Consider the following 22,438-nt stretch of genomic DNA (forward strand, 5'->3'; position numbering starts at 1 on the left):
GTGTACTGCATTGACCATCTGCATTGTGTGGGTGTATTCATGTGGAATGTTTCCGCTGCTCTTTGTAGTGGGTGGTGTAGCAGTCCTGTACAGTTTGGAGTTATGTATTAGTGGACTTTCTCTGGCCAATCACGGAATGCAAGGACTTTACTCGTGTCTCCGACTCGTAAGTGGAACATGACAGTACTTTGTTACACCGCTATACTCTGTACACTTGTAAGTCATTTGTGTCATACCTTGTGCCATTTAAGTGACTGTGTGTGTGTATTTCTCTATGAAGGCCTTTGGCTGAAGCGTGTGGGTGTCAGCCATGTAATATAAAAGGCTTTTCATGGCACTCAGTTAGGACTTAAAGTGCCAGGAATATTATCATTTACAGACAGTGATTCACCTTAAAGCCATGACAATTGTACACAAATTGTAAAGAGTTATCAGCAAATGGACTCACAGCAATGTTTTCAATGTAATGTTTGCCAACTTTAGCTAAGCTTAGCCACAATAAGCAACTGGTCATACCATACCAAGTATGGGTTGTAGCAGCAAAAGCTGACTGGATTGAAATGAACAATTTCTTTATGAATTTAACTTTTACTGGGTTTGTTTTTTTCTCCTTGAAATATGATATACTTTACGGTGGCACGAACCCAAAAGGTCTGCTGGAATCACTGGCAGATAAATAGAGAATTATGGGACAATTTTTGCTCGTGTAGATTTCATAGTGTATATTTCTAAATGTTGTACGAGATCCTTTTTCTTTTCAGTCTTTTTCCATACTACCATCCATCAAGTATATACAAACACCAACATTTCCATAATGTGCAGTATGAATAATTCAAACACAGCAACACCTATAACTGAATCAGAAAGGAAAGCATGCATTTGAAGTAAATGTGAAGTGCCCAATAATAAGCAAATATAATGTAAAAGATGTTCATTCATCTTGAATGGAATGGAGGCATATTAAAAGAGCCGTCATGAAACGACACAAGAACACTTCCAGCACATTGATCTTTAAAATAGATTTTATTTACCATTTTGTAATTCAACAGTTTACGATATACAGCCGACAGGACTAAGACATTTCAATGGATTTTGGCCCTAAAGGTTGAAGAACAAGAAGAACAGACATGGTTAGATAGATAGACAGATAGATATGATAGAGGATACCAGAAGAACTGTGTTCTCTTTTTCTCACTTGTGCTTTTCATCTCCTCTCCCTCCATGAAACAATTTACATTGGCATAGCAACAAAACAGCATTTGTCCACTGACTCTTGGACAGTTTCTTTCAGCCAGTCCACTGAAGATGAGACATTATTTTACCACACTTGTTTTCTTTTGTCAGAATGGAAGTGTGAATTATTATTCTGAATATACGTCTTTTTTTTCCCTCCCCCTTGTTGCTTATACAAAAGAAACAAATGATTTCCCTAAAGTGCTGAAACATAAGAATATGCTTATATGAGCAGTAGTAAGAAATTCAAGAGGTAATGGTCTGTAATTTACAGAGAACTACAGACACAAGGTACAAATCACAGTTTTGTCTTTCAGTTCAGTAGAGCAGTTTGTGCTGTGAATTTGTGTATAAAAATGGACGGAAGCTTCACGTTCTTCAACATCAGTGACTTTCTGCACAGCCACTTCAGTGTAAGATCAGGGTAGGCAATAGCATATTAGCATATGAAGACATGGTGAATAATTCACTTCTCTCGGTTGTATTTTTTTCTTTAGGTTTCCTGGAGGACTAACATGGTCTTAGTCTTTTGGCAGCCAGATAGATGAAGGTTTACTTTACCAACAAGGGAAATCAAAATATAAAAGCAACTGGGCCCTTATCGGATACATATATGTCATAATTGCCTAAAATGTCCATGAAACAATGTGATGTTGTGATTATGCATTAGAGCTGCACAAGAATGATGAGTTAATGGGTCCTGATGCTATTTCGGTCTTGGTGGCAGAGTAATTTTGGTGTTTTGATTTTGCTGATTTTTTAACATTTTGTAACAACTATACTACTAGAAAAAAAAATGTTTGGGTTAAGGGCCACAGAATATTAAAGGTAAACAGCGATATACGGCTGTTGGCACTGCACTGTGTAAGATATACACTTATATACAGTATAGCTTTAAAGGGCCAGTGTGTACAATTTGGCGGCATCTAGAGTAAAGGTTGCAGATTGCAACCAACTGAAAGTTCCTCCGCGTGCCAAGCATGTGAGAGAACTACGGCGGCCAACGCGAAAACGAGAACGGTCCTATCCAGAGCCAGTGTTTGATTTGTCCATTCTGGGCTACTGTAGAAATGGTGCAACACGGCGGTCCCGCTCCATGAAGGGCTCATTCTAAGGTAAAGATAATACTTGTTCTTATTTTCAGGTGATTAAACACTAAAAAAAAAGATCCCCCCCTAAATGCTACACAGTGGCCCTTTAAGTCCGTGTGATACTGTCAAATAAAAGCATCGTCACGTAGCTGCAGCCGCCATCTACACCAGCGCTCGCCATTAAAAACGAATCATGTTTTTTTGTAGTTGAAGTTTAGATCCAAAGCTTTTTGTTTGGAAATGCTTTGTTTCATATGAGCTGGCTTTATCTTAATCGTTCAATGAATACAACTTCAAAAGCAAACAAAAAAGAAGTAGTGTCATTTAACATTGGATAAACAATGATTAAAATCTGAAGATAAAATGTAGTTTTCTTTCTCTTCTTTTAGTACAAAATGTTTTTTTTCTTTCTTAAAAGATAGACTATATCATTAGCAGAATAGGACTTGGCTAGTTCTGATAGGTTAGAGGTACACTGACATCAATACTGACACTACACCTGCTCTTCATGCACGCTCAGCAGTAAGAGCTCACCCACTACACACAGAGTACACAATACACCCGACGTCGTCTACATTACACTACGAGAAAAATGACAAAATCAAAAAACAAAATGAAACAGTACCCGCCCCCCCCCCCCCCGCAGAAACACACTTAACCCCACCCTCGAGATAAAAGCAAAGATAAACACGCACATACACACAGTCCGATTATATATTTTTTTTACATTACTGTACAAAGGGAGGATAAGTTGTGGGGCCAGGAAGGATGGCAAGGGTCGGGATGTAGAGAGTGAAAGCATGGTAACGCGGAGGCTAAGCTTCACTTACTACAGCATGAATACACGAGACAGGCAACCGCACACAGGAAATGGTCTGAGCTACAAGCTGTCCCACTATGCACTGAGAATAAAACCTCACTTAGAAAGTGTACAACTCCTTAGATCAGAATCTCTACTCAGAAGAAGCAAGCTGATAATGTATGGTTTCAAAGAGCACCTGGATTTTGCAGTAATTTGATGAAAAAAATAAACACTATTACAAATTACAATGTGTGGTGGGAATATTTCATGAGTAACCCAAAACCATTAAGTCAAAACGGATCGCAACCAAAGCTACAATTCTCCGCTTATGTGAAGAGCCGGTGTATGTTTCTCTGGGTAGAAATGTGTGCTTGTTTCAGAATGCTCACTGTGCTTATTTTACTCTCACTATATTGCAGCTTCTGTGCTTATCACTGTTATTGTTGCTTCCTTGACATTTTCAAGAGGACGCCTGGCGTCCGTTGGGCTCTTTGTATGTAGTTCACTGCTCCACCTCTGTTGTGCCTTTACTACCCTGAGTGTCAGCATCACCCCATCTTGTGGATGAGTGGAGCAACTGCACCTTTATGTTGAAACCACTCTCCTCCTCCTCTATACTGTGGGGGAATAGTCAGATTAAGTTTGAAGCTGTGCTTCGATATTTGCCAAAATTGTTGAAAAACCTGACAAGCATGAACACACATAAAATCCTTAAAAGGATAGTTCACCATTTTGGGATATATGCTTATTTGCTTTCTCCCAGAGAGTTGATTTACTCACATGTTTGTATGCTAACTATGAAGCTGGAGCCAGCAGCTGGTTAGCTTAGCTTAGCTTAGCATAAAGACTGTAAACAGGGGAAACAGCTAGCATGGCTCTGTCCTCCTCGGTCCTCTGAAGCGCACTAATCAACACATTATAACTCGTTTGTTTGATCCATCCAAAAGCGTCAAGACGACAATTTGCCAAATAACTCTTGGCCGGGACCAGTTGCCAGGCAACCAGCAGATGTTTTTGTGTGTATGAAACAAACAAGATAAAAAGGTGTTAATTAGTAAGCATCAGAGGTGCTGAAGGAAGACTCCGTTACCTTCAGACAGAGTCGGCCTAGCTGTTTCCCCCGTCTCCAGTCTTTATGCTAAGCTAAGCTAACCAGGTGCTGTTTCCAGCTCCATCTCTACCGTACACACATGCGATTGCTGCCCATCTTGCCAGCTGACTCTCAACAACAAGAGTATTTCACAAAATATCAAACTATGCCTTTAAGTCTCTCTCCACATGCAAATACGCTGTATGCAATATAGAATCTTGTATATTTAGAGAATATGTTCCACGCTCACCCTGGTATCATAGCCCTCTAGCTCCCCAAACCCATTCAATACTATCGACGACGTCACAGCTCGCAAACAAAGAAAAACTACTGTGTGAAGAGACATTACAGCCAGACCTGACGCAATCCCAGACCCCCCCCCCCCCCCCCCCCCCCCCCTGACTGTGAAGCTAAAATCATCTCACTACCACCTGAGCAAGCGTCCAACAAAGCATCTCAGATGGAACAACAGCGGACCACGTGATCTTCACACATCTTTTCATGCATTTGTTCAGTAGTCAGACTGCCATACGCCTCTGCGACCATAATACTACAAAGTTGTCCTGGTTGCGTTCCAGTCGGACACTTTTTTAGAAAAACCCAACCCTGCATGCTAGAGAAACAGGCCCCTCTCTGTCCTGCTACATACCCTCCGACAAAACGACAACAAATCAAGTCACAGATGAGGAATGGTAAACAGGGTTAATTGTGATTCTGTAGTTGTTTTTTTTATTATTATTTTTGTACAAAATAAACATATGCTGTCTTTATAATTATTTACTAAGTTACTTTACAATAATGAGAGGTAAAAGGAGAATTCTACTGAGAGAACAATACTATACAGCTACATTTAAATCTACATAACTCATTTAAGACTCTCTTTCTGTCTCCTTCTGGAAACAAGCTGCCTCTCTCTGCTCTCTGTCTCTTCACCAGCCTCAGCACAGCTTGGCTCAGAGCTCTGAAGTAAAATGCTTGTAAATACATTAAAGGTTCCACTGACTGTAAGAGACTGACACCGTACCAGTCTTGGTAAACAGTATATATATATATGTTACCAAAAACATGTGCAGGGCTCAGGTAACTCAGGTGCTTTTGGTAACATGCCTTAATGGGGCAGATTGCTCCGACCCACGGGAGACAAAGACCACGACACACTCACGATCCTGTCACTGGCTACGTCCTCTAGCCCGGATCCTCCTCCGTAGGCTACATCCCGAGATGCATTTCACTCAAACAGAATGCCTGGAAGACTTAAGGAGAGATGGCACTTCTACATACAGCGTTGCAATCCACCTGTTTTGTGTGTATGTGTGGGTGCTTTTTTCGACAGCGGGGAAAGTTAGGTGGTTTCAGATCCCTATAATCTTGAAAGGCCACCTTAGTCGAGGCAAAGTTTCCATAGGCAAGGAACAAAACGTAACCACAGAGTTTAACCCTGAGAAATGGGCACTGTCGAAAAACTGGAAACAAATGCTTGTATGTGTGTGTGTATGTGTGTGTGTGTGTGTGTGAATGCGGAGGCAGAGACTACAGCACCGTTTCAACTGACATTTCTCTGCTGAGTTTTCAAAACTTTCAGCAGCTTTAATTGGAAAAAGTTACGAATGGAGGACATTTCCACGGAAAATCCGCCATGTCAGTCGCCATCTCGGGTGTTCGTTATTAAATGTGTGTGCTCTATCGAAAAAAGAAGAAGCATAAAAATAACAACAGGCTTAGTATTAAGCGGAGATGAACTACGGTTGAGGTCACTGTGTGCTGTAAAATGTACAATAGTGTGAGTGTATGGGTGTGTGAATGAGTGCGACCGCCTCTTTCCCTGGCCATTGAATGGAGCCGGTTTCCATCTTGGAGCGCCATCGAACTGCAAATGGCCGGTTCATTCACAGTTCACCCTGCTTCTCTTTATCACAGCACCACTGTATATATCGCACCGCAAGTCTCCAGCTGTCAAATCACTGCTGCTAGAAAGTCCCCGATCCCACACAGACCCAGCTAACAGAAGAAAGGAGAACATGGTGCTGCATGCACAAAACAAACACATGCAGCCTCACAATCTACCGCACCTCTAACTGCATATGACGATGACATGTACAAGTTTTACAAAAAAAAAATAAGAAGAAAAGAAAGGAAAAACAAAACTGCATTATTAAATTACGTGTAACAAATTAACAACCCACACTCACGCACACGCTAACATACACTCAAATCGTTTGGATGACGACCCAATTTCTTTTCTTCCTTTCGCTTTTTTTTTTTTCTTCGTTTATCTACAGACGACACGCAGATAGATAGATAGAAGAGGTTGGGATAGATATAATAAGCCCTTACAATATGTAAAGGTCTCCAGCAAATGGGATCTCCCCCACAGAGGACTGTGGGAAAGTGGGTTGAGGATGGAGGAGAAGGGAAGAAGAGAGGGAAGAGATGGTGGGGCACAGCAGGGGGGTGTCCCCGGTAGCGCTGACAGAGCACGGTGCCGTCTATGCGCTGGGGTTGGGGCTGTTTTGTGTGTTGGTGGAGCCGTTGCTTCCCTGGATGGTGAGGCTGATCTCATCCCTCCTCTCCTTCTCCTCCTCCTCCTTCAGCTCCTCCTTTCGCTCTTCCTTCAGCTCCTCCTTCAGCTCCTCCTTCAGCTCCGCCTTCTCCCTGAGGGGACGAGACTCCACCGTGTCTTCGGAGGCTATGGGGGCGTAGCGGCCTATCCGGTGCTCCAGCAGGGCAGGGCCCCACGATGGATCTGGCTGGCAAGCGAACTTGAAGCGCTGAGCGAGAAAGAGTCAAACATCAGTCAGATCTGCTTCAATATGAGGGGAAACTAACTGATTTAGGACTAAGCTGGAAGTACAATATTAAATATACCAGTCATGATGTAAATGCGATCGCAAATACCAGCTCCAAAAACACTTGATGAAAAATGTCAATAGTTAAAGCTGCATTGACAATTCAACTGCTTTCAGCCTCTAAACGTCAGCTGACTCCTCTTTCACTGTTCCACTGCACACACTTCAGCTACGACTGGTACCTCTACTTTACTACTTCAACTGCTTTCATTTGTTGCACTTCAACCGACAGTAGGAGTTGTTTTCACAGTAATATTAAATAGACCATTTTTTCATCAATAAATGTATGCACACTTATGTATAAAAATTCAAGCACCCAAAACATAATGCAGCTTAGTGCAGCAGAATGCAGGATTAACAGTGACAGACACAGAGATGCACACGCACGCACTCACTCAAGCACACCCACAACCAATCTCATTATCTCCCGGGGTGTCTGTACCTCTCTGAAGGTGGCCCCTGGGGACCTTGAGATCTTGTAGAGGGCATAGACAGGTATGCAGATCACTGAGGACATAGCCATGCAGAAGCCGACACCCAGAGACCAGCCGGGATACACATAGTCATTGTAGGTGATGGGCTTGTACTGGATCACTGTGAAGATCAAGATGAACTACATGGACAGAAGAGAGATGGTGAATGAGTGAGGGCGTCATCATTTAGAGCAGGTGTCTGAAGAAGCTGATGGAAATGAAACTTTTTTTAAAAACACAGAGAGGACGGAGAAAACTAAAACAACTAAAAATACATATTTAAATGTTTTTCCTTCAATATCTGTAACTGACATCCAACATACCATAGAAAGAGGATCATGATGTTACACTTTTTTATCAATTTGATAATATTCTGTAAAAACACCCGTAGGATATACCACGAGAATTAGACATAAATCATGAAGCATTCCCCATCCTGCTTACAATTGGTCCAAAGAAATGGCTTCCTGTACGGTTTATCAAAAGAAACCAGCATTAAATCAGTACAGGTGAAGTCACTGGAGACAGCAGCATAGCAGTCCGTTGTTTAATTTCAAAGATGCAGATAATTAGGATCATAAATCATGACAGTTCTAGCAGAGGCCCTGCAGAGCAAGGCATTCATCTGAGCAGTGAAATGAAAGAGAGAACAAAAAAACGCCTGAAATCTGACCAGTAATCCACAACAATGAATTTCTTGGTTGGCCCAGCAGCTTAGTGGGCTAATGCGCCTGCTTGGGAAATAGCACATTGATATCAGCTGCATGTGTCTATTTCCCTGTCCGAAAGATTTGCTTTTAGAAGTTTATACTGGAAACAAAGCCAAACAGTAGCCGAACAGATTGGTGTTGATGATGGCGGCTCAAATGTAGGTCAGGTCCCACACAATGCGACAGCAACACGGAAAGAGTTTAGAACCGCACGCTCAACGTCCTTCAGATCGCTGCATCAACGCGTGGGCTGGTTTCCTGCAACGATCAGATGTCCACACCGTTTTGCGGAAAAGGCCGAAAAGATGTGTGCAGCGATTGTTGTGTTCTGATTAGAGGTCCAATCCCTACGACAGTGGTCCCGGGCCAGCAGCCGTGTGTGTATGCGTGTGTGTTCACTTACAGAGATAATGAGGGGGGAGATGAATCTCCAGCAGACTTTGAAGAAGAGAGGAGGAGGGAAGCCCAGCATCATCTCAACGTCTTTAAAGTATTTGGTGTGACCTGCCATCAAAACAAAGAGTTATCCAGGGAAAGTCCAAAGGTGTGCATTCAACTTTGATCACTTTACATTCTAATAATGACATACAATATATATATATATATATATATATATATATATATATACCTGAGTCAGCAGGTGGTCTCTCTAGTCCCTTTACCTCAAGGTGAACCCTACCCTTCATTTTCCATGACCAATGCAGTGCTCACCTTAAATGACCTACGGTCTAAGTAGGCCTGCCACGCTTTCATAATGAACCGTTTCTGTCTAAGGGTGTGAATCTTTCGGTATCTCACGATTCGCTTCAAAATCAATTCCCAATTCAAAATGTATTCTCGATTCAGTACATAGCGGTGCTAATTTCAGGATCTACTCCAGTCCACTGCGCGCTAATAAAGGCGGAGTCGTGAATCATGGCATGAAAGCAGAGTGAGAATTTCAACAATAATTAATGAATTCATAATAATTATTGGTTATTTAACTTATAAATAATAGAAGTAGCTTAATGAACTTTCCCTCCTATGCACCTGTCCCCATCTTTTATTTCAATCAAACCCCCGATGCTTTCAGACTCTCTTATAGCTGCCCTGAAACTATTTCTTTATGTAATTTCATAGTTTCATAGTTTATGTGTCACGGCATATTTTCTTCTTTTAATAATGTGAGGTCCTTTGTCCTAAATTCACACGAGAGAAAAAAAAAGCAACAAAGCCTATTTCCATCCTTACCATAAACATACATGAGGCAGATGCACATAATGCAGGAGATGACAACCAAAGAGAAACTAGCAGCATAGTTGTCCATCAGTAGCAGCCAATAGATTCCCGCCTGCGCACAGAAAACAAAGAGTCACCTCCATGAGAGAGAACGAGTTGCGTACAAAGACACGATCTGCATGTGTTTGGGACTCACCCGTGTCGTTAGTGGCACTCCCAGTAAGAATCCAATTACGGCCACTGACAGTGTGACAACAGTCTTGTTCCGGATGATCCAGTCCGTACCGATCTCATCGACAATGGCCGTCACCAGCGTCTCCAGCAGACAGAACTACCAGAACAGGGATGAAGGGTTTATGAATTAAATTAAACGAGAGACGAGTCTGGACTGCTGCTCAAACGTCTTCTTACATGATGAGAACGAGGGTACCAGGAATGTCGACAGATTGGAGACGCTTTTTACGTTAACAGTTTACACACTAGAAGGACTTCTAACGTCATTCAAAGTAGAAAGTCTGACATTTGAAGAGGAAAAAGTTCCGCAATAAATGTCCAGTAGATGTTAAATTTCTATATGCACTATATTGTCAATGCTTTGCTACGGTATTTTCTGTGAGCAGCTACATATTTATCCAACACACAGTTTCATCACTTTTGTAGTATAATGCGTATGCATTCCACCAAATATTTTAAAGAGGAAAAATATGCATTACTCTGTGGGGAGGGTGTGGCATAACAATCCTAATTCCAGGCACTTAATTAGGTGGTCAAGAATAAAAGGGCTTTTATATTTACAGGGTAATACATTACAACAAGTGCCTACAGCCCAGCTAGAAGTCCTTTGAGGCTGTATTTGTGTTGGTGCTTTAAGCTAAATGCTAATGCTAGCATGCTACCAAGTTCAAAATGACAATGTAAACATTGGCTAATAAGCACTATACACAAAGCACAGCTGAGGCTGATGGGAGACTATTTAGTTTTGCAGGTATTTTGCAGGCGGCGACCTCCGAGTCTAAAAAGTGAAGACAATGCGGAGGTGCATTACACTTGCATTCTTTGGGACAGAGGATGTCATATGCTGTACAGATTGTAAAGCCCTCTGGGGCAAATTTGTGATTTTGGGCTAAACAAATACATTAAATTGAATTGAATTATATAAGTATTGGAAATTAGAATTTGGAGCTCATAATGGATCTAGTAAAGTGATAATTAGTCAAAATGAGGTGGAATATTGTCTCAATAGTTGTTGAGTGTTGGATCACTAAAGCCAGTATGGTTCATCCTTTAGGACGATGAATATCTGTATGAAATGTTTTGTCAATCAATCTAGTCGATTTCACTAGATGATAAGATAGGGGATCACCAACACATTTAAGATCATCATCTGAGGACAATGAATGCCAAATTCCATGAAAATCCATCCGAAGGTTGTTGAGATAACTCCGTCTGGGCCAAAGAGGTGGAGCGTCAAACACACATTTCCATCCCCTGAGCCATATGTATCACCTTTCCTCAGGGTGTCTGTCAACTCTACAATTCTCGTTGTTTGTGGCGAGAACACAAGGTTGACTGAGGAACACCAAGATCCATATAAGCGGTTGACCTCTGTATCAAGTAAACTACGTGTCGATGGAGGCGTCGGTATGGTCGGACATGTACAGTGTACAGTTTCTCAGCCTCACCTGAGTCCCCAGTCCCAGGAGGATGAGCATGAAGAAGAAGAGCAGTGACCAGAGTGGTGAGATGGGCAGCAGAGTGAGGGCTTCTGGGTAGGCCACGAAGGCCAGACCCGGGCCGTGGTCGGCCACCTCCGACACGGGGACGTTCAGGTTGTGTGCCATGAAGCCCAGGATGGAGAAAATGACAAAGCCGGCATACACGCTGGTGGCACAGTTGGTTATGCTGATGATGATGCTGTCTCTGTATGAAGAAAAGAGAAGAAGAAGAAGCATTTATTTAACTGCAGGGAGACAATTACAAGTTGAAACCACTGTATCAAGCATTGTTGTCATTTACACTGTCCCTTTTCACAGAAGGCACAGGATAAGAGAAAACGTACCAAATACAAATACCCAAACTGATTCCCTAAGAAAAACCTTATGTCTGGTCATGTAGGGTGGTGCCCCATGTCCTGATTAACTATGAGTGACTGTGAACGCATCATTCAAAGGCTACTTCCGAGTACATTTTTCATCATCGTCAACTGATACGCCGCACATTAAGAGAGCTTTTTACTACTATCTGTTAATTACTCAATAACATGCAGCGTGAAAGAAAAGCAATTCTTAACGCAACGACAATAGTGCCAACGTGTGAAATCTATGAAGTAACGAGGCGATCGCAGCAGCAGAGAAGTGAGAGAACGTGATCTAACTGAGATTTAGTATCTCTATCAAAGGCGCCCGAGCGAGTGGAGCAAATGCATCCCCATCGTTCAATAGGGGGGGCAGAGTTATAGTTTTACCACCCAACTCCTTAAAAAATAAAAAAAACAGTTAAAAAAATAAACACATGACAATTCAGTCCCCGTAATCAGTAGGGGTGTAAATCACAAATTTCATCACGGTACGATATCATATCGATTTACAATAAGCTATTTGCTGATATCACAAAGTCTGCCACGATACAATTTTGATTTGCTTCAATTCAGAGACGATATGAGGCAATATCACATGCACATTGAACACAATCAGTTACACTAAAATATGATTTTACAATCTTATTACTGGGCTCTGTGGGGATGAGGTGCGCTTGGATGGAAACTGGTGAAACAGACGTGCGGTGACTCATCTTAAAGATGATTATTTATCTTTCCAAGTTTACCACCCCATTTTAAAACATAACCACACATGATGACTACTGCTGGTATCAACATTTCAGGCATTAGCTGATAATCCACCAACACCTACAAACAAGATGTGTTGCAATGAAGGGAAGCTTGAGAGAATAAGTGCTGCAGTTCCACCTGACACAAGTGCCACAAGGTTGCAGGTGCAAACATTATTAACACATAAGTGCACGGCAATTTCATTTGTGTCATGTCTCAAGATAAAAAAATGTTCCTTTAAGCGTTGACCAAACTATCCAAGGTTGGTTAAGCGCACAGGAGCTGCTGTGACTTCAGTCTCAAGGTCAGGGAGAATGGCCGTTGCTATTTTCACTAATGGTGCCGTGTTGCTCTTTGTAAACCACTATTTGAAGTCCCAGAAGGATGAGCTGAAGAAGAAGAAGAAGAAGAAGAAGAAGAAGAAGAAGAAGAAGAAGAAGAAGAAGAAGAAGAAGAAGAAGAAGAGCACCTCAATTCATGATGGTATTCATAGCAGAGAAAGCTCAGATTCAGTTTGAGATCTCTAACCCTTAACAGATCTGTGCTGGGCTGACTTTACCCTCTCTGGGTCAAGATGATTACGACTGTGATGAAGACGTAGCAGTGTCGAAACATTAATACTAAAGGTTGCCAATCGGCTCTGCTCTGAGAAGCACCAGTCTGAGCTGCATGCTGCTGGAGGAACACCTTTTTCAATCTTCAATCTCTCTGACTCAGACTTTGTTCAGATTTAACAAGGGAATTATGCGGTTGCACCGTTGCTCTGTTTCCTCACATTTCCCGTCAGGAATAATCACAGAGGATGACTTTGTCAACTCCACAGGGACGGGGCTGCAGAACACAAGCTGATTAGGCCGCCGCGCAGCTGTGTGCGCAGATAGCACAACCTCGAGCTGCTGGCGAAGGAACAAATTATATCTTCAGCCCCTCCAATGTCCCTTACTCGGTCAGCATGTGTGGACAAGCTCGGGAGAATAAATTACATCTTCTCCTCTCCTTATCGCCTCCCATGTCTCCTTTCCCCACCGTCTGAACCGTCTCCTCTGCCCCTCACTTGCTCCCTTGGCGTTTAAGCACAGTGCAACCAGCCCGTTAACACATTATCGGAAAAACATTATCTCTGTCCCTCCTCCTGTTTTACCTTATTTCGCCTTCTCTTTGTAGACCTATAGCCCTGACTCACTCTCTCTCTCTGTCGCTGGTTGTCTCTTCCCTCTGTACTGAAACCTCCAGAAGCCAGTGGTTTAGCTCCTCTTCTCCTACGTCTCAAGCTTCTCTGATCAGTGCAAATATTAGGATGCTGGTCTGTGTTGCTCAAACAGTGCAGCAGCACTGTATCCTGATGCAAAATGAGCATGGTAATATTGACACAGGCAAGCACTCACACTGTAGCTGCTGCTGTCATTACAGTTCAACTGCAGCAGCCTCGCCTTCTTTAGTGCTTTGCAAAATCCAATGGCATATATTCAAACATGCACGATCATCAAGCTGTCTTTGTTTCTGGAAAGCCAACAATGTAAAATACGTAGGGTTTTACTCAAAAGCAACGTACAGACTCATTAAAAAGCAATCCCTCTCACAACCATTTGCGACCCACTAGAAGTGTGTGGCGGAGCCTCTATCTGCAGAAACCCTGCTCTCTGGGCGTCAACCGCTATAAAAACATAGCGACCAGGTGCCAAATCTTAAGCACGCATCCGAGAGGAAGCTACAAAAATGGCGGACACAGCGTTGGGGAAAAAAACGCAGATATGGGGAGGTGAAATGCCAAGCGGAGCGGAGAGAGAAATCTGGGATTCAATTTCACGCGCAGGCGAGCATTTATTTTTCCCTTAATTTTGAGAGTTAAATGTGTTTTTTTTGGGGGAGGTTATGTAGGGCTGTACTCAATTTCATTTCCTTACATTCAAAACGTCTGTTGTGGTTTTCGAATAAAGCTTCTGTTGAAATATTTCCGCTTCATGTGTGTGGAGAGGCGAACGCCCACTCTCTGTGAAACATGCGAGCCGAGGATATTAATGATCGAGTGAAATTTTAGTAGAATTATCTTAGGGGACACAATAGTTAGCATAGCCTAATCTGTATCTGCAACTGTGCAGAAATAACAGGTTCAACCAGAATGAATGCAAAAAATTAAAAAATTAAAATAAAGCTGGACAGCATTCGAATGTTGATTCAGATTTTGAATGTTATGAATGAAGCTTCGATCTATTCGGTACATCCCTGGGGTTATGATCTGGACTATTTCTTGACTTCCAGGAGTCTCCTCTGGTTGCCAGGCAAACTCCCAGTGACAACAAGGGTCCAAGAAATATTCCAGCACATAACGCCCCAAAAAACCCCAATTTATTGTTCTCACACTTTTGTATTCGTAGGTCTTAAAAGAATATAAGATTTTAATTAGTGAGCTATAGAGGCGCTGGTGGGCGTATTTCGTCACTTTAGGACAGACCCAGGCCAGCTGCCTTTATGCTAAGCTAAGCTAACCGTATTCTGGCTCCAGCCGCACACGTGCGAGAGTGGTATATCGATCTTCTCATCTAATTCTCAGCAAGAAGGCAAACAAGCGTATCTCCTAAAATATTGTAAAGAAAATGTCAAAACAGTCTCAAAGCAGCAAAGGTCTTTCTTGTTTATCCAACCTGTAACAGTTGTTGTGGAACTTGTTGTAGGAGGCCATGGTAATGAGACCACCCCATGCGCAGCCCAGGGAGTAGAAGATCTGTGACGCCGCATCTCCCCACACCTACAAAACCGAAAACCACATACAGTCAGAAGTAGAGCAAAGAATTCATCTTTCCATCTGCCCCATATTATGTGTTTGAGCGAATACCTTTGCATCGAGGACCTTCTGCCACTGTGGAGTCAGGTAGTACTTGATGCCGTTGATGGCTCCGTCCAGGGTGATGCCGCGGATGAACAGGATGGTCAGAACGACATAGGGGAATGTGGCTGTGAAGTACACCACCTGCGCACACACACACACACACACACACACACACACACACACACACACACACACACACACACACACACACACACACACACACACACACACACAGATAATCAGACCATGTGATGAAATCAGTTGGAAGTAGTTATCTTCCTTAGCAAAACCTACCATTGTGACAAGAAAGACAAGAATGCCCGTAAGAAATGCGTAATGCAATGTAATGAAAATAGACTTACTGCAGCAATATTATGTCTGTTTTCGCATGTGGTCAAGCCTTGATGTCTATCTATGAGTATTAGTGTGTGTGTGTGTGTGAGAGACTGACCTTTCCAGAGGATTTAACTCCCTTGATGAGACAGAGGAAGACGACAAACCAGGAAATAGCCAGGCAGCCTAGGATAGGGAGACGGACCTCTCCAAAGTTCCCGATATCATCGGAGATGTTCAACACATAGTGTCTGAGAAAGAGAGAGAATCACATGTTCAATTATTTGACATTTACAGGTCTTTGAACTCAGGACGTCAGTTGTTGCTTTACTTTTTCATGAGAAATTTGCATTGCAAACATTAAAATCAACATAAGCCCTGAATGACTAAGCTAAGCAAACATGACTTTCTTCAGCAGGCAGCAGACACTAATCAGGGGTCCAAGCACAGCGAAAGCTGCTTTTCTTTCTTATTTGTCCTCCTCTAAAAGAGTTGGTGAAGCCAAAAATATAAGCCAAAATTGGCAGCTGGGTTGTCAAATTCCACTTACTGCTCAGGCACATAAAGTGACACTCATTGACCTCAAGGTGGTGCTGTAACGATCAAGTTTAAGTTTGTACCATTATCTCGAGAACGGCTTGGCATAGTGTCAAAATGCTTGTGGCATTTTAGTCTCTCCGTTCAACTGCACCTTTGCTCCAATGGTCTTATGCTCTAAAAATGTCACATTTTGCAATTTTTTCTCAGTTTTTTCTCAAATACCTGTGCTACTTTATCAGTTTCCAAAGAGTTTTAAGTTAGGACAGACACGTTCAAGAGTTCATTCTCAATCAGCAAAGACCTCGATCACTGCTGCTTGCAGCCATATTTGTCTTTGCTCAAGTCAATCCATGTGATACTTAAAGCCATGAACAAAGACATTCACGGGGCTACGTTCTTTTTTGAAAAATTATCATTTACTGGCTTTTTGGTGACCGGTGTTGCTCCATTACTAACTAGGAATTAAAGACAGAAAGCAATGAATACCTGGGATCCAGAGAGGGACATTAACAAAAATGAGGCTCTAGTTTCCCCCAAACATAGTTTACTCTGAAATACTACTTAAGGGTGTTATTAAATGGAAGTGATACTAAATGACAGTATTAATATGCATGAAACACTGAGGATAATCATGCCACAGACAATAAAGTGTTAACTAGGATTAGCCAAACAAACATTCCTCCTAGTGACACTTGTTTAATGCTCTCTTTCTGCACATCTGTGATTTTTTTAACATCAATACAAACTAACAAGAGCGGTGCCTGAACATTGGTTTTGCCCTGAGCTTAAAACGTACTATGCTTTGTTCACGGATCCCGCGAGGTGCAAAGGTGGAAGAACAGGTGCATTGAGAAATGACAGCACGAGGCACAGTCATGGTATTTTGGTTAAAACCGTCTCTTCTGCATTTACAGTCGACCTGTGCCGAAACTAACAATTAATACTGAATAAAACACCAGTATTAGATTTTTTTTAAAAGTCTAATGCAAATTAAAAAGGCAAAGCTGAAAGCAGCAGGATGGATTTGCGTTTTACATCTGAAATGCAGAGCCATTCAAAAAAACAAAAAGGAGATTTTATTAGAGTCGTCATATACACACACACACACATACGTGAAATGTAACTTCTGCATTTAACCCATCCCTAGCTTATTGAGAGCAGTGGGCTGCTGAGAAGCGCCCGGGGAGCAGTTAGGGGTTCAGTGTCTTGCTCAGAGACACTTCGGCACAGCCAAGTGATCGAACCGCCGACCTTGCATTTGCCGGACGACCCTCCCTACCCATTGAGCCACGGCCGCCCATTACACATGATGATACACTGCTTGGGACCTTGATCAAGTCATGTGCGACCGACACCAGGCTGCTGTAAAAAACAAAACAAAAACAAAACATCTGTACTTCTGGTCCATTAAACCGTTGCTCTGTACTCACAACCTGAGACAGTTCAAATCTGAGGCGAATCTCTCCCTCTCATCCAGATGTGTAATGTACTATAGCATAATCGATCACCACACTGATGTATATTTCACTTCGCCAAAGCCTTTTCCACACAGCTGCACCGACTCTATACGAGCTTCAATTGCAGGTGCACTTGGAAACACCCTCGTTGACCTTCCACACATGACCTCGCACTTAACGCTGATTTGATAAGTGCTTAGTGGTTGCACCATTAAAGCAGAGCTGTCCCAAAGAGTGCCATTGTAAAACCGGACTCCTCCTGCGTGTCCCTCACTATGTCGCTGTCCCACACTGCTCAGAACTTCGCTGCCAGTAAAATCTAGTCCAAATATTTGAGTTCTTTCTGCAAATGAGGCATGTTTGTGGCGAGCTTATCTCACAGGGACACGACACTTTTGACCTCTGTGTCAAGTACGATAGCCCTGCAAACCTGGGTCCAAAGAGGTTACTTGCATAGGTTGGCCAAAACAAAGAGTGGTATCATACTTATCCGTGCTCAGTTAAAACTATGACGAGGATACTCTTTTCACTATATTCCTGCATCTTGGGTTCGGTGAGCAATTATTAATGAATTACATATTGTCGGTGTACTTCAGAGACTTACTTCCAGTACTCCTCACTGGGGCTGGTCCTCTTGGTGCGGTTGACCACCTCGGCCACCCCGGCCACCAGGCTGGTGGTAGCGTTAGCGAAGCTAACGTTGAGCCGATTGCCCACCACCCCACTGCAGTCCGGTGTGTTCCAGGGGTTGTTGCAGTAGGTCCACGGCAGCAAGTTAGTCATGGACATGAAGAAGTAGTAGAAGGCAATGCAGATGACCACATTGTAGTAGATCCCGATGTAGGTGGACACCACCATCATGCCATAGCCCACGCCTGGAGGGAGAAGGGGACAGGATGGGAGAACAGCAGAACTTGGATGTGAGGCAAATGACGGCTTCTACATGATGGGTCATGCTGCATCCTCAGGATAGAAGTGCTAAGCTAAGCTAAGCTAAGTTCAACTCAGAGCCTTTTGGCCGATATATATGTTACATTTCACAATCATTTGTGAGTTTGTCAACACAAATATATACATTTTATCCCCAAAAATGTATGTATTTATGGGATTTATGCAAGTCCACAAACACATTGGCACCAACCTTTGAACATAGGGCTGATCTTCCATACTCCAAGACACCCCAGGCTGGCGAACTGACCAAAGGTCAGCTCGAGGAAGAAGAGAGGAATGCCGCAGAACACCAGCATGATGATGTACGGCAACATGAAGGCACCTGGATAGGGGGGGGGGGGAGCCAATAGGACAGGCACTCAGTGACGGTCATGTTCCCTGCTCTGGGACGACCAGAAGTTGCATATGAGCAGCATTAAGACACACAGTGAGCCATGCAAGAGGACAGAAAATTACATTCTAAGATTACTAATTTGTGCATTATGTAGTTATTACCGTTGCGGCGAGGACAGTTTTTTTTTTTTCCAGACAAAAGCACAGAAGCCAAGCAGGCAAATACAACGTCAGTTACATTCTATGCTATGTACAGTTGTACAGTAAGAAGAGCGAGATAACAGTACAGAATGTGGAGGAACCTGATCCATAGGCAGTGACAGACTAAATAAATCAGAAATTATATATCTAAACAATGTCAAGAATCGAAAGAGTGTTGGCTGAGATAACTGGCTAGGAATGAAAGGATTCTACCTCTAACTCCAAGATACGCGTGGGCAAGACCAACACACTGCAATTGGTAACGTTAGAAATATATCGTAATGAAGTCATATACACACAACAAATACATGTAAAAACAAAACTTGAATGACATTTGTAATCCGCAAAAAAAAGAAAACATTTAAAAAAAGAAAACAGAGACCTCATCTGTCAAAGCGACCTCCCCTGGGTGAGCAGAGAGGTCACTGCATGTGCAGCTGAGTCTGTTCCGCGGTGCAGCAACAAACTAATTATAACACATGGGACAAAACCAAATTATGATTAATATTCCTTTTCCATCCTGTGCAAGTTTTAGTGTGAACTTCTCTTCTGTTCAGACTGAACCAGAAAGCAGACAGTCATCTATAGGGAACGTCTGTGTGTGTGTGTGTGTGTGTGTGTGTGTGTGTGTGTGCTTTCGTATGAGCGTCCGCATGCAAACTGGGTCGGTGCAACCAGCTGAGAATATACAATACCAAAACCTTATCGTTCTCGCTGAGTTGCCGGTTAAAACTCAGCTCTCCTGAGCGCTCCGCCCCATTTGCAGCTGTGTGTGAGCTAATGTACGACCTACATATCCCGCATCCTTGTACGGGAGTGATAGGTCTTCCACATGCATAACACTAATCCAAATATTTGCGCCATAATTATATGAACTGAAGTGGGAAAGGTCTGAGTCACGGAGTTACGGGACCCTGACCAAACTCTGACTTTCGCCATACTTTGGCACTTTTGTGGTACATTTTCTAGCACTATTTAGAACACACTTTAGTCCATTTAATGCAGAGTTTTTAGGATGCATTTGAGTTGAGGGCAGAAAGACTTCGATGTAGTTTGTTCTCATCATGTTCTTACGCGTTGAAAGCCGAGGCTGCAGAGCGTAAAGCAGCACGTCAGCGGAGGCAGCGAGAAGCAGCTGGATCCGTTCTGTGCACTCAGACGCATTTCGACCACGTTCACACCCCAATTAACAATCATGTAGTCACACAAAACTAAGTTTGATGCTCGTAAAGATGCATTGGATTGAAGTAAGTGCGCTAATACGGAATATGGTTGATACATCCGATCTGTTTAGCGATGTAAATTGGGAAGATTATATTATACTTTACAAAAATACACAATATACTTTCAATTACAAATGATGATCAGACTAAAAGGACCAAATAAAGTCAGTTAGGTTTTGTAATAAGATTTCCCTCTCATTCTAAAGCTGTATGAATATAAATATTCAAACAGTGAATCACACACATTTCTTCTGTGTGCAAAAAAACAAAGGTTTGAATGTATTGTTTTCATTCTTAAAGGGGTAGTTCGGATTCACCAAAGTCACAACATGACACAAACAAAGTGACCAGAAACAGCAGCTTCTGTGTTCTGCAGGGTCAAATTATTGTTTTTGTCAAGCAGGAGTCTGGTGGCTTTGAAGCGAGCGTACACGAATAGAACGGCTTCATTTCCCACGTCAGAGAGTGCTGTCTAACGGCAAACTAAAGCTATGAAAATATCCTACATACAGTGTACACTTTAACTGATATGGATTTTTTTGAAGTGGGCCTTTCTTTTGCTTTGCTCCAGTGTTGGGTCTCCTGTCTGTTTTCTCCAAACTGGAGGCGTGCTGACCGCCATCTACTATAATTAAGACACTGACTATGGATAAGTACCTCATACAACCCCAATACTAAAAACCAGCACTATCCCTTTAAACTGTTACATTTAAAGTTACGCAACAGATGCTTTCCTAGCAACCGTTTTACAAGTCTTCACCGGCTGAGACATTCCTTGATCTTTAATGGAGTGACCTGATTTAACAAATCACTTGTTTGAAATCAGCTAGTTGTTGTAATGAATCGAGTATATTACACACAAACCTGGTGATGGATTTACAAATAGCCAGTGCAACCCAGTAGCTGTGCTCTATTTCTATTTCTAGAGCTGTTGGGAGTCAAAACATTACACTTGATTCTGTGGTCATGAATTGAAGAACTCTTTCTATGAACGTATTATGTACCGCATGTACATTTAAATTGCACTCTGCAGCATTTATCATTTAGCATTTAGCATTTATGGCCAGTGTCACTGGCCAGCGATAATAAAGTCCTCCACTAATAACTCGGTAGAAATGAACTGGGCTCTACGTAGACGTGCATACCTCCTCCGTTTCTGTAGCAGAGGTAGGGAAACCTCCAGACATTGCCCAGGCCCACGGCATAGCCCACGCTGGTGAGGACAAACTCGATCTGGTTGCCCCAGTTCCCTCTCCGGGAGTTTTCATCCTTCTTCGCTGGCTCTCCTGGAACTGCTCCGTTCTACAACAACAATGACAAGGAGGGACACAGAGGGTGACTTCGGGTGGCAGCGAATGCTTTTCTGAGATAACGCCTCGGCGGCGGGTCCAGCGACTGCACTGCACACACACACCTATTTTACCGAATCAGAAGTGGATGCTGCGACGAAGAAGAGCATCCTGAAAGGCCTTGTTTGGCCAAATGGCTGTATTCAAAGCTGTGTTTTTTATCTGTATCACGCAACAAGGGTGAATAATTAACATATTCGCACGCGGAGTGGAATTACTCGTGAGCCACGCTCACTCACATTTATTAAATACTTTCTGTAACATACTATCTCCTCTACCCCCAAAGTCTGGCATAAGGTGGGCGCGCTGGAGCAGACGGGATGCAAAGTGAAATCTGCGCCTTAAGAACAGCCGATAAGCATTTGGTCTTGTCGTCCTGATTCCGAGCTTCTCTTCTCCTCTCCTCCCTCCCTCCATCACTCCATCTGCTGGCATCAGATGGTCCCTCTCTCCTGACCTCCTTCCTAACCTCAGCTGGGTCTGTCTGTCGGTTTTTGCGGGCGCACGTGAAGACACTCGTGCTCTAGCGGATAAAAAAAATAGACACTGCTAATCTCGGTACACTCTTTCACTTGTAGGGATGAGTAAAGACGGCTCTCGGATCAGTTATTAACAAACTAAAATGATGTAATGATCCTGGTTATTTTACATATTTGCTTCCAATGATCCGTCCGTGGCCTCGCCAAATTAAAACGGCAGAGGAGAAAACAAAAGAAAAGATATTTACGTGGAGTAAACCATTCATTTCACCAAGGGCAAAAGAGCTCAATCCTCGATTTTTGAAGAGGTGGTTATGCTGCATAACAGGAAAAACGGTTTAAAGATATCCTGTTAAAGCCAAAATTAAGGACATATATGCATATAAAACAAAAGTTTGGCCCTGAATCACACGTTACATCTTCTTTATCTGGAGTTAAGAACTGGTATTCTCCTG

General features: G+C 42.7%; 1 protein-coding gene across 5 annotated transcripts in view; it reads right to left on the minus strand.

Moving 5' to 3' along the window:
- Positions 1 to 1,004: 1,004 nt before the first annotated feature.
- The window catches only part of slc6a9 (solute carrier family 6 member 9), a 76,766-nt gene continuing 55,332 nt past the window's right edge, over positions 1,005 to 22,438 (minus strand). For 4 of the 5 annotated variants that reach the window (XM_076097652.1, XM_076097653.1, XM_076097654.1 and 1 more), the window contains 12 exons: positions 21,301 to 21,457; positions 18,589 to 18,720; positions 18,052 to 18,322; positions 15,569 to 15,701; positions 15,124 to 15,258; positions 14,933 to 15,036; positions 11,146 to 11,383; positions 9,660 to 9,794; positions 9,476 to 9,575; positions 8,649 to 8,749; positions 7,505 to 7,675; positions 1,005 to 6,984 (listed from right to left, as the gene is read on the minus strand). In XM_076097652.1, the coding sequence (XP_075953767.1) occupies positions 6,703 to 6,984; positions 7,505 to 7,675; positions 8,649 to 8,749; positions 9,476 to 9,575; positions 9,660 to 9,794; positions 11,146 to 11,383; positions 14,933 to 15,036; positions 15,124 to 15,258; positions 15,569 to 15,701; positions 18,052 to 18,322; positions 18,589 to 18,720; positions 21,301 to 21,457 (1,959 nt within the window). In that variant the 3' untranslated portion in view covers positions 1,005 to 6,702. Of the gene's footprint in view, positions 6,985 to 7,504; positions 7,676 to 8,648; positions 8,750 to 9,475; positions 9,576 to 9,659; positions 9,795 to 11,145; positions 11,384 to 14,932; positions 15,037 to 15,123; positions 15,259 to 15,568; positions 15,702 to 18,051; positions 18,323 to 18,588; positions 18,721 to 19,314; positions 19,399 to 21,300; positions 21,458 to 22,438 lie in introns of those variants that run through there. The other variant, XM_076097656.1, reaches the window with a different exon arrangement.

Source organism: Anarhichas minor, unplaced genomic scaffold (genome assembly GCF_050575085.1).
Source record: "Anarhichas minor isolate MPS153535 unplaced genomic scaffold, ASM5057508v1 ptg000024l, whole genome shotgun sequence".
Lineage (NCBI taxonomy): Eukaryota > Metazoa > Chordata > Actinopteri > Perciformes > Anarhichadidae > Anarhichas > Anarhichas minor.